This window comes from Rhinopithecus roxellana, chromosome 6 (assembly GCF_007565055.1).
Source record: "Rhinopithecus roxellana isolate Shanxi Qingling chromosome 6, ASM756505v1, whole genome shotgun sequence".
Taxonomy (NCBI): domain Eukaryota; kingdom Metazoa; phylum Chordata; class Mammalia; order Primates; family Cercopithecidae; genus Rhinopithecus; species Rhinopithecus roxellana.
This window is the reverse complement of record NC_044554.1, coordinates 108,320,464-108,332,505: the sequence shown is the minus strand read 5'-3', so window position 1 is coordinate 108,332,505 and position 12,042 is coordinate 108,320,464. Positions and strand designations below refer to the sequence as shown.

Here is a 12,042-nt window from a genome sequence, read left to right as displayed (position 1 = left end):
CTGGATTAAGAAAATGTGGCACGTATACACCATGGAATACTATGCAGCCATAAAAAAGGATGAGTTCGTGTCCTTTGTAGCAATGTGGATGCAGCTGGAAACCATCATTCTCAGCAAACTATCGCAAGAACAGAAAACCAAACACCGCATGTTCTCACGCATAGGTGGGAACTGAACAATGAGATCACTCGGACACAGGAAGGGGAACATCACACATCGGGGCCTGTTGTGGGGAGGGCGGAGGGGGAAGCGATAGCATTAGGAGATATACCTAATGTAAATGATGAGTTAATGGGTGCAGCACACCAACATGGCACATGTACATGTACCCTAGAACTTAAAGTATGATAAAAATAAATAAAACAAATGAAAATAACTCTAAAAACTTAAAAAAAAAAAGTCAGGAAACAACAGATGCTGGAGAGGATGTGGAGAAATAGGAACGCTTTTACACTGTTGGTGGGAGTGTAAAGTAGTTCATCCATTGTGGAAGACAGTGTGGCGATTCCCCAAGGATCTAGAACTAGAAATACCATTTGACCCAGCAATCCCATTACTGGGTATATACCCTAAGGATTATAAATCATCATACTATAAAGACATATGCACACCTATATTTATCTTGGCATTGTTCACAATAGCAAAGACTTGGAACCAACCTAAATGCCCATCGATGATAGACTGGATAAAGAAAATGTGGCACATATATACCATGGAATACTATGCAGCCATGAAAAAGGATGAGCTCATGTCCTTTGCTGGGAATTGGATAATTCTGGAAACCATCATTCTCAGCAAATTAACACAAGAACAGAAAACCCAACACTGCATTTTCTCACTCATAAGTGGGAGTTGAACAATGGGAACACATGGAACAGGGAAGGGAACATCACATACCAGGGCCTGCTGTGGGGTGGGGGACTGGAGGAGGGATAGCATTAGGAGCAATACCTAATGTACATGACGGGTTGGTGGGTGCAGCAAACCACCACAGCATGTGTATACCTTTGTAACAAACCTGTACCCTTGCACATGTACCCCAGAACCTAAAGTATAATAATAAAAAAGGAAACAAGACCGTGACAGAGATTGTGAATTACATGCTTTGTAAATATGCTATGTTTAAGACATTAGGATACAGAGGACCTCCGTCAACAGAACAACAGAATACATTATTTGGCTTGCAGGATAACACCATGTGGGAAAAATTTTTTAAAATAACCAAATAAATAAATAAATAAATAAAACTGAAACTGAAATGGCAGTAGAGCCATAAACTCAAAGGGAAGATTGGTTGCCCCAAGAAGCTCTCAGCCATACTCTCTGGAGCCTAAATTTGGAATCAGTTGTAAAGTGAGTTGTAGATTGAGGAATTTCTGGATTAAGCCAGAAACCTGAAAATGGGGTTGAAGTGGTCTCAGTTAGTGCCAGCACCCCCTTGTCAGTTCCTGATAAATATATACACAAATCCTCTTTGGAGTAAAGCTGCCTTGATTTCAATCCCAAGGATTTCCATACTTAAGTTCACAATCAAAGACTGTGAATGTAATTCCAGAAAAGAAATCACCAAAAGTGAGAGTCAGCAAAAAAGAAAAACAAAAAATAAAAAACAACCCAAAAGAACCAACATCAGATTCATATGCTGTATCAATCAGGTTAGGCCAGATTACCTTGCAGTAACAAACACTTCCCAAGTCTCCTGGCTGACTGAACACTGAGCTGGATGATCCCTGGCTTGCTCAGTCAACTGCAGGTCTGGACAACTCTCCAGGGTCAGCTTGCAGAAGATGGAAATGATTAAAATTCAAAATAGATCGTTAATTTCAATTATGGGTGGAGTAATAACATTCTAAATACTTTCTAAATACTTAGGCAATGGAATGGTAAAGATCATCACATGACTTTTAAGAATTAATCATGTTAGGCCAGGCGTGGTGGCTCATGCCCATAATCCCAACACTTTGGGAGGCCAAGGTGGGCAGATCACTTGAGGTCAGGAGTTCGAGACCAGCCTGGCCAACATGGTAACACCCCATCTGTACTAAAAATACAAAATATTAGCCGAGCATGCGGACACCTCTAATTCCAGCTACTTGGGAGGCTGAGGCATGAGAATCACTTGAACCTGGGAGGATGAGGTTGCAGTGAACTGAGATCACACCACTGCACTCCAACCTGGGTGACAGAATGAGACTCTGTCTCAAAAAAAAAAAATTAATTATGTCAGGGTATTTACAGAATAATTTAAATATATATATATATAATATATATTATATAATATTTATATATAATATAATATAATATATATATATATATATATATATACACACACACACATACTATGTAACAATTTTAGTAAATACACCATGACTATCAACCAGAACAGAACAAAAGAAAATTAGAACTATTATGGTAGATTGAGTGGATTTTTTTAGGAAATCTTAACATTTTAAAATCATGTGGTAACAATATCATCACCTATGCTCCTATGTTCTCAATTTCTTCCTTCAATGGCTTCCCTTTAGCCACAGTGATCAGACCTGTCAGTAAAGTCCTAGAAAACATGTTTTTGAGGATGCTGAGGTTTTTTCTCCCTTAGCCTCTGTTTAAAATATTGTTCTTCTCCCATAACAAGTGCTCTCTTTAACCCTACATTTTAGACATTATTTTGTATTTTCCCTCTTCTTATAGTGCAGATCTTCTAGAAGCTGTAACAATTGTAATTGCCAATGATTCATGCCTTACAGGAAATGAGTATCAGACCTTGTCCTGCGAGAAACTATTAAAGGAAGGAGAGGCTGGGGAAGAAAGGAGACAATGACCATTTGCTCCAATACTGAGGCATAGAAGTTCCCTGGGGAGGGGGTGGGGTTTAGAAAAGAGAGATCAGGAGAAAGTCACTCTTCCTGACACAAATCTTTCTGAGGCCTCTGCTTTTTTTTTTAAGCTCTGAATTCTAGTTATACTGGCTCAGGATAAAAACAATCCCACCACTAGTATCCTCCCTTTTTCTACTTCCGAGGCTGCAAAGTGCAACAGCAGGCTCCCTGACTCAGGAGGGCGGGTGTTCCTGCCCACTTCCTGTTCCTCCATCTCCAGTGGACGCTGCTGTTTAAAGGCAGGTCTCCAGCCCAGCTCTCCAATCACATTTTGCTGAAAATAAAAGTAAACATCGGCCTTGTCCTCCATGTTGTTCATACACCATGGAAGCTTTCCTCTGCCTCCTCCGTGAGAGTGCGTGGCTGAGAGACAAGAAACGTGGCCCTCTCTCTTGCCTGTTAGCTGGTGCAGAGGTAAGTCTGAGTATTTGTGTGTGTCATATTTGGTTGTGTATGTGTGGGTGTTTGTGTTGTATATGTGTGTTTACGTGTTTGTATGTGTTAACATGAATGTGAGTGGTATTTGTATGTGTGATGTTTGTGTTGTATGTGCATGTGAATGTTGTTTGCGTATGTGTGTGTTGTGTATGTATATTTGTGTTTGTGTGTGTATGTGTTTGTGTGTTCATCTGCATGTGTGTGAGTGGTACATGTGTTTTGTGTAAGTGTGTGTGTTGTGTATTTTTGTGTGCTGTGGTGTGTGCGGGTTTGTGATGTGATAAAAAGAGCTGTGACCAACAAGTCTGGAGAATTTTTTGCCCTGTGACAAAGTCACTGTTTAATATTTGGCAAGATGCTTCTCTGAGTTTTGCTTTCTTCCAGAGCAACGTGACAAGGATGGTACTATCTGTTCCATCTTCTGTGTTGGAGACAACACACACTGTGGCCAATATGGGAGGCGCCATTCCGGGCAGGGTCCAGGAGGAGGCAGGGAGGCACCTTGGGTGCAGACCCGTTCCCCCAAAACCCTGCGAGGGCACAGTGCAGGTTCCTGCATGCCACAGCCTAGTCCCACCCGGCTGTTGTTTCTTGTTAAGCTGCCTGCCTGTTCTCTCTAAAGGAGGAATGAGATTACATTGGTAAAGTGCTGCCTCAGTTTCCACCAGGGATGTAAGGAAGCCAGGGACAAAGAGATTGAGAGACCACCCGTTAGGAAAAACTGAACTCCCTTTGGTAGGTGAAATATTGGACTCTTTCCAGAATCTGGCTGTTCGGGTTTGAGTAAGGCTGTCCGCCTGGTCTGCTTTTTCTCTCTTCCTAGAAAGTCACCAGACCTTCCTGGACTCCCTCCATCCCCAGCCCAGCACTGCAAAATTGATATCTACCAATCATAAAGCAATATCCACATATACACTCCTGGGATCTGGGGAGGACTGGAGTGTTTGCCAGGTGAGCAGAATAGAACAAACACACAACAATGTGGCAAGGAGAAAAACCTGTCTATCAGGTTCCCCTGGACTTAGGTTTCCACACATCCCAGACCCTTCATCTGGATCTGTTTCATCTGGTTATGAATGTCCTACATGATCTGGAAAAACAGCCATGGACCATGCAACTTCCTCCTCAGTCGCACAGAGAAAATCTAGCAGAGAGAACCTTATGGGATCTTGACATACAGAACTGTGTTAGTCCATGAAGCCAGGACACATTGCTGTCATGAGAAGGGGGACAGGAGTTCCTGGTTGGGAATGATGTGGCCCTAATTTGCAAAGAGGACTAAGAATTGCTCTAAAAAATGTTATGAAGTATGTTGGGACCTTAATAGGGGAAGAGACATTCACAGGCATCTAGTTCAGGCCCAACATTCATACTGATGGGATGCTGAGGCCCAGGCAGACCTAACTGGTGGTTGCATCTCCCCTGAGGTCTCTGGCTTCCTTCCCAGCTCAGCCCCTGCAATCCCAGTTCTCTGCAATCCTCACTGCACAGACTTCTCCAAAGTCTGGCCCCAAGACCCTTCCAACAACATCCTACTCATTCATGTCCTCCAGGCACGCTAGAATTCCTACTGCTCCCAGGGCACACAGGATCAGAATCACACCTGCTTCTGTGCTTCCCTTCCTCCTCCTCCTTTCCTTCCCCCACCTTCTCCCCCTGCCTCCCCCTCCACCTCCCCCCACCTCCCAGAACAGTTCCAGACCCTGTGTCTATCCAAATATCATCCATTCCTCAGGTCCCAGGCCAGTTGCACCTTTATCTGTAAAATCTCTTAAACTTATGATGGAGACAGCAGTGGAGGGGGCGGGGGATAGGGTCCCTAAAGACAGCAGAGGGTGTCTTAGACCCCTTCTTCTATTGCCTCACTCAGTCCCACCCCAACCCTAAACTAATGCAAAAAACTTTCCTCTGGCAAGAGAAAGGCGAAAGGCAGGTAGCTGTTGAAAAACTCATTTGGAAAGTCAGTAGAACATATGATTTTTTTTAATGTAGATGGAGGAAGACGAATGTGAACAAATTCCCCAGGAGAATCCCCGAGAAGAGCTGTCCCAGGATCCTGTGCTGGAGTTGTCAGGAGGTAAAGCGAATGAGGAGAGAGGAGCGGGTGGGAAACATTTGGGCTGCAGGTGGGACACAGCTCCACCACCATGGTGTGCTTGGAGAGACAGCTGATGTCCCCTGGTCACAGAAATTTACCCACCTCAGTCACCATCAGAGGTCTTTGAGGTAGGGCCCTTCTTATCACTAGCCAAAATAAGAAAAAAGACCCCCGGATAGGTATGGTAGATAAAAGGAGGCAAAAAATAGCACCAATGACTAACTCCCAATGCCAGTCCCAAAGGAAAGGCTTTCACATGGTGGATGTTCTTCCTCAGGAAGGATGTGCTGACAGTGGGTGTGACAAAAATGTGCTTAATAACAATAATAAGCACATCACAGTGGATGTGCTGTGTGGGTGTTTGACTGGCTCCAAAGTGGAGCTGTCATGGTTGTAAGGTTGAAAGCGCCTTGCGAACAAGCGGAATGTACTTGGCTGCTGCCTCACATCTGGGCTCTGCCTTATCGGGGCGTCCCTTTCCCTAAAGCCATTGCACAGGGGTCAGGCGCTTAACTTTCAGGCAGGATTTAGAAAGGCTGGAAACCCAGCCCTTTCCTGGCCAGAAGAAATTATTTGTTATTCATTATGTATTTTAATATGAATGACCTTTTACTTTATGAACTTAAATGACCTGAGCCACCTGGAAAAAGCCATGTTAACCTACTACAATAGGTTACCAATTACCAATACCTGTGCTAACACCGGTTTGACCTTTTGTTACAGCAATCAAGGTTAGCTATTCCCTTAAGAATCCTCTCCAGATCTCAAGTGATGCATTTGGCTTTAGTAAAGTCCAGTGGTGTGTGCTAGCTCCAGGCTTCTCAGATGGGTGTTCCTGTCTCCTCTGGCTCTGCACTGGGCTAGGTGGGTGGGGAAGAACATCTACTGCCCAGACTCCTGCCCATTCACTCAAATTCCTTTCCAACCACCTTGGGGAAGCTGGAGGGGGACCCGTGTCACTCAGAATTGGTGTGTGGATCAGAGCCAAGGGTGGCTGGCAGGCCACAGCAAGGCCTGTTGGTGCCCAGGAGGTGACTGCCCCCATGCTGCCACATGCCAGCTTCATGCTCTGTCATCTGAGATACATCAATGTCTTCAGTGGAGACAAGACTGGGAAACTGGCTATTACTTGTCACTTCTTTATGTGCTCCGGGTCTTGGGACCTGCAAGGCCAGGAGAAGGGAATTTCCTTCTTGCCTTCTTCCCCAGTCATATCTAAAAACCCTGGTATTGGGTGTCTTGGTGTTCTATTGGCCAAGTCTTGCTTTTCTCTCTAGGCTCCACTCTTCCACTGGGAGAGAATGTTCAGCCCCACCTTCAAGGATGTGGACCCAGAACGGTGGCCCAGCACTGGTTTCAGGAAGACGCTGGTCTTTGACAATCTGCCCCTGCAGTCTGGGGGTACACCCAGGGGCTTCTGGTGAGAACAAGATGGGGTACATGGGCCCTAACCCCAGTTCCCTCTGCTTTCTTTGGATACTTCTAGGTCTAAGGGAGAAAGAACAGAAGATCCCAAGGAGACTGAGGCTCATTCTCGTGGGGAAAACAGGAAGTGGGAAAAGTGCAACAGGAAACAGCATCCTTGGCAGGGACGTCTTTGAGTCTAAACTCAGCACCAGACCCGTGACCAAGACCTCCCAGAGAGGGAGCCGAGAGTGGGCTGGGAAGGAGCTTGAGGTGATTGACACACCTGACATTTTGTCCTCTCAGGTCCTGCCGGAGGCGGCAGCCGCTATCCGCCAAGCCATCATCTTATCCTCCCCAGGGCCCCACGCTGTGCTCCTGGTGACACAGCTGGGCCGGTTCACAGATGAGGATCAGCAGGTGGTCAGACGCCTGCAGGAGGTCTTTGGAGTGGGGGTTCTGGGTCACACCATCCTGGTATTCACCCGGAAGGAAGACCTGGCTGGCGGCTCCCTGGAAGACTATGTGCGAGAGACCGACAACCAGGCCCTCGCCCAGCTGGATGTGACCGTTGCACGGCGCCATTGCAGCTTCAACAACAAGGCACAGGGGGAGGAGCAGGAGGCCCAACTGCAAGAGCTTATGGAGAATGTCAAAGCCATCTTGTGGGAAAACGAATGCCACTATTACAGCAACAAGGCTTACCAATATACCCAGCAAAACTTTTCACTCAAAGAACTACAGGAAAGGAAAGTAACACAGGATCAGGGCTCTGAAGACATGCCTGGTGAGGAGTCATGGCTGGAAGGACTGTCCCAGATCCAGAAGGAATCTGAGGAAGCCCACAGACGCCTGCTGGCGAGGGCTGACCTTTGAGCCTGTGCTGGACTTGAACCAAGGACACCATCAGCCCTTGCATCCCTGTGTCCAGTCTTCTGTTTCTCTTTCCATCCCATGGAGTGCTTCCCAGTCTCCAGGTCATGATGTCTGGTGTAGGAAGAGAGGCATGGGGCTAGAGGACAGGGTCCAGTGTGCCCAGATCACATCCCAGTTTCTTCATTCCTTCTTCCAGAACATCTGGGTCCTCCCTCCTCTGTGCGCCAACAGCATGCTGTCTTCCTATTGGACCTTCTATCTCATTGGCATTGCCTTTCATGGGTTACTTGCCTATACTCTGATAGAACCAGTTTCTTGAGGGCAGGCCTGTATCTTTTACTTCTGTGTAACTTCCACAGGTTTTGACTGCATTGGAGTCATGCAGTCACACTTGGTGCAGCAGCTCTGTGCGAGCTGTTGACGAGATGACTTCTCATCTCTCCCCACGCCATGATGGTTTAAGGTGCCTGTTGTGTCTGGTGGCTGGAACTTGGCAGTGGTGCTGAGACATGGGGAGGGTTGGAGACTGGGCTGAGAGGAGAGCAAGGAGGAACAGGGATGGAGGCAGGAGGAGCAGCCCTTTTGTTCACTCTTGAACTGTAACAAACAAGCCCCGTTGGAACTTCCTAGTGGGAATGATGGGAGAAGTCGGGGGCAGAGTATCCAAGAAGCTAGGCTGTGGTCAAGAAGGTGGTTCCTTGTCCTGGCTACAGAACATGGAAACCCCTAGAGATGCAGGTGGACTTGGGCAGAGGAGGTCACACCACCCCATCAAGGTAGACTTATATTAGAGATGACTTGCATCTGTTACTTCCCCTTTTCCCCTGGGTTTCATGGCCACTAATGATATTTGCCTTCTCCTCCTAGAAGGCACAGACTACTTTCAACCTGCCTCACCCTTCAGTGCCACCCCTGCCTTCTCCCTTGATAACAGGAGCATGTGGATGGGGTGAGTGTCTGCATATGCAAACGGGTTCCCTAGCAAGGTATTTGTGGGGGTTGAATGCAAGGAGGCAGGCAAGAAAGGGGACCTGCAAAGGAAGCAGTGGAGTGACTTAAACATCTTGCAAGGCAGCCTGCCTGGTCTATGGGAGAACTCTGAAGTCCATGATGTTTTCCTGAAAGGCTGTTGCTACAGGTGGGGCTTATAAGAAGTGATACTGGACAGGATTAGAAGGGAGTGGGATATCAGCCTGACTCAGGCCTCAGGCAGGAAGCTGCCTGCCTGCAAGAGGAGACTGATGTGCCTCGGGTGCATCCCAGCTTCTTTGAGGTCCAAGATGCTCCTGGGGAGTTGACCAACATTTGGGAAGATAATAGGAGGCAATGGGGAAATTGCTCCCCAATATATTCCTCTTTTCCTTTCTTCAAGCTGCGTGACAGGGGATCTTTAGCTACTTTCTCCTGAAAGGGGTGGGAAGTACAGCTTGTGGGGACAGTACTGGGAGATGATCAGAAATCACAGGGCACAGCCTTAGGTCTACCTGGACTGGAGATTCTCAACAGCCAGACACCCAACCTGTGGCCTCCTGCTCTGAAGCCATCCCCCAGCTTCCCTAGAACACAGCAGACATCTGAGAAAGCTTCAGCAGTTCTCTTGCTAACAGATTCAGAAAAGTGTCTCAAAGCAGAGCACAGAGTTATTTGGTGTATGCTGAAGATAGCCTTTGTGCCACAATCATTTATTAAATAAGCAATCAATTTCCCATTGAACTGAAAATGCAACGTTTATCATACATTCAATTCTCATTCACACTCCTTAAGATTTGTGTCAGAATCTTTATTTCTGTTCATGTGTTCTACTTTTCTACTCCTGTATGAATAAAATATTGATTTGATTACAGTTGCTTTGACTATAATGTGGGAGCCAATTTTTGCCTCAGTCTTCATTTTCATATTTACCTTGCGATTCTCAGGCATTTTTTTCTTCTGTGTGAAAGTTAAAATCATTGTGTAATTCCCCCCCCCCCAAAATCTTATTGGTATTCTAGTTGGCAATGTCTTACATTTATGTTAAGTTTGAGGGAACTGGTAAATAGCTCAAGTATAAGTTAGTCAAGACCATTTTCTTTGTAAGTGAACAGACTTAAAACTCCAGAGCTACTGAAGTAAAAGTTAGAATCGTTTGCATTTTCATTCAGATAGGAGGTAATTTTGTACATTTGGACACTATTATTTTAACTAAATTAACTTAAGTAATGTCATAGGAGAAAACACAAGCATTTGACCAAATGAGATCCATTTAGCGACTAACTGGCAAGGCGCTCAAAACATGTCATTCATTAAAGGTTGTTTTTAATTACCTCAAATATGGTGTTTTCTCTCCTTTATCACTAAGCACCAGGAAAGATATCTCCCATGACATTTCAGGAATAGGGACAGATGTCTCTGCATAGCTCTCACTCTTTCAGCTTCAGAGAATGGGGAAGGCATGTGTGGGTATGTTCTAGAAACTCTAGTCTATCAACCAGTAAGAAATTAGTGGTGGGGGGTGATGGTGATGAGGGAGGGTTGTCTTGGCCAAAGCCGTGATAATAGCAGCTTATAGAGTTTGCTAAAAAATATCTCTACACTAAAGTGAAGGATGAAAAAACAGGGATTTGGAGAATTTGAGCTCAGTCATTATAGGGATTTTCTTCCTTGGTGGATCAAAGCAGGTGTGGAGTGTCACAGAAAGGTTTCAGCCTCTAACCTTTTTGTGATATCATTTATAAAGTGTATAGAAAATTCAAAATTATAATACTAAGAAAATAACTTTGAAGGCATGGGAAATGGCCAAATGCAGTTAGACATTGTTGCGGAGAACATGACCCCTAAGATGAGGGGAGCACACTGGTCTCATCTTGATGTGATTTTTCACATTAAGGCAGTATTCAGTCTGGATGCAGAAACAGCACACACCAGATGTTCACAGTGGCCTGGAGGGTGGAAGGATGGAGCCTGGGACAACCAGAGCAGGTAAAAATTTACGTGGGAGCTCCCCAAAATAAAAGAGCTGCAGAGTGGGGAGATGGAGTGGTGGGGATTTGTGGGGTGGGCACCAAAAGCTCTGCATTTCTCCCTTCAAATCCTTGGCTGACCCTGAACTGTACAAGCACAGGGCACTCTCTAGAGGATCCCAGGAAAACTTCTGTGGAGGTTGAAAGAGCTGATCAGAGATGTCAGCAGTTGCCCACAGTAGCAAAGAAAATTGCAAGTTCCAGTCCATCAAGTCAGAAGACCTTGGAAAAGTTGTATATTTCCACTGAAATACCAAAGGGGCCATATATTAGGATGAAGTACTGCATCTCAGAACTAAGAGACTTGCCCTAGAAGGAAGAGCAAAATTAAAGCAAACCCTTCTAATGATGTCTGAGATCAAGCCTTCCCAAGGCAAAAGCAATCTGCCAGTAATTTAAGTGCCTGTTGGAGCAAACTCAATATTCCCCAGAAGATATAATATCCAAAGCCTCTATAACATATTACCTACAATATCCTTTACCTTACTAAAAAATTCTTCTTTTCAAACATATAACTATAAAGCTATAAAGTGTCCTTCTGTGCATGTTTATCTATATCTCACACATTTTTACCTTTTTTTTTTTTTTGAGACAGGATCTTGCTCTGTTGCCCAGGCTGGTGTGCAGTGGCATGATCATGGCTCACTAAAACCTCAACCTCCTGGGCTCAAGCAATTCCCCCACCTCAGCTTCCTGTGTACCTTGGACCACAGGCATACATCACCACACCCAGCTGAATTTTTTAGTTTTTGTAGAGATGGGGTCTCACTTTGTTGCCCAGGCTGGTCTCAAACTCCTGAGCTCAAGCAGTCTTCCTGCTTCAGTCTACCAAAGTGGTAAGATTACAGGCATGAGCCACCATGCCTGGCCCACATTTTAAAATATTCTATTTTCACTATCACTCTTTTAAAATACTTTCTATATTTCTTGTGATGTCTTTTTTCACTCATGGATTATGTAGAAGTGTGTGTTAAAATTCCACATTTGAGTATTTTCTAGAAATGACAGTATCCAATAGGGTAGCTATTATCCACATGTGGCTACTGAGCACTTAATATATAGGGGTACACCTGAGAAACTAAATTTTAAATTTTATTCAGTTGTCATTACTTTTAAATTTTGAAACCATGTAAAATATTTTACCATGAAACACAACTTTACTATTTTGGTGGAAATACCTCTAACTGTTGCATCACTTAAGATATTACAGATCATCCCTGACTTATGATGGTTTGACTTAAGATTTCTTGACTTGATGATGATATGAAAGTTCTGTGCATGCAGTAGAAAGCCATGTGATACCCTCTCACGAAGCTCAGCTGTGGCAATGAGCTGCAACTCCCAGTCA

At 44.9% G+C, this 12,042-nt stretch overlaps 1 protein-coding gene across 2 annotated transcripts; it reads left to right on the top strand.

Annotated features, from left to right (window-relative positions):
• The first annotated feature begins 2,816 nt into the window (after nt 1-2,816).
• Nucleotides 2,817-10,004, top strand: GIMAP6 (GTPase, IMAP family member 6). 2 transcript variants are annotated; one of them, XM_030932849.1, is made up of 4 exons: nt 3,005-3,293; nt 4,141-4,268; nt 5,310-5,394; nt 6,902-10,004. In XM_030932849.1, exons 3-4 carry the CDS (start codon nt 5,310-5,312, stop codon nt 7,693-7,695), a joined length of 879 nt encoding a protein of 292 aa, XP_030788709.1. In that variant the 5' UTR covers nt 3,005-3,293; nt 4,141-4,268; the 3' UTR covers nt 7,696-10,004. The 2 variants fall into 2 exon arrangements, with proteins under 2 accessions (XP_010378027.1, XP_030788709.1); XM_010379725.2 differs by lacking the exon at nt 4,141-4,268 and having other exon boundaries at nt 2,817-3,293.
• Nucleotides 10,005-12,042: the final 2,038 nt, after the last annotated feature.

Bases quoted from the DNA above. Each gene is read 5' to 3' on its own strand.
- GIMAP6 (XM_010379725.2), top strand. From the start codon at position 3,204: ATGGAAGCTTTCCTCTGCCTCCTCCGTGAGAGTGCGTGGCTGAGAGAC. The intron at 3,294-5,309 runs GTAAGTCTGAGT...TTTTTAATGTAG, and splicing joins GCCTGTTAGCTGGTGCAGAG to ATGGAGGAAGACGAATGTGA. The intron at 5,395-6,901 runs GTAAAGCGAATG...GGATACTTCTAG, and splicing joins TGTGCTGGAGTTGTCAGGAG to GTCTAAGGGAGAAAGAACAG.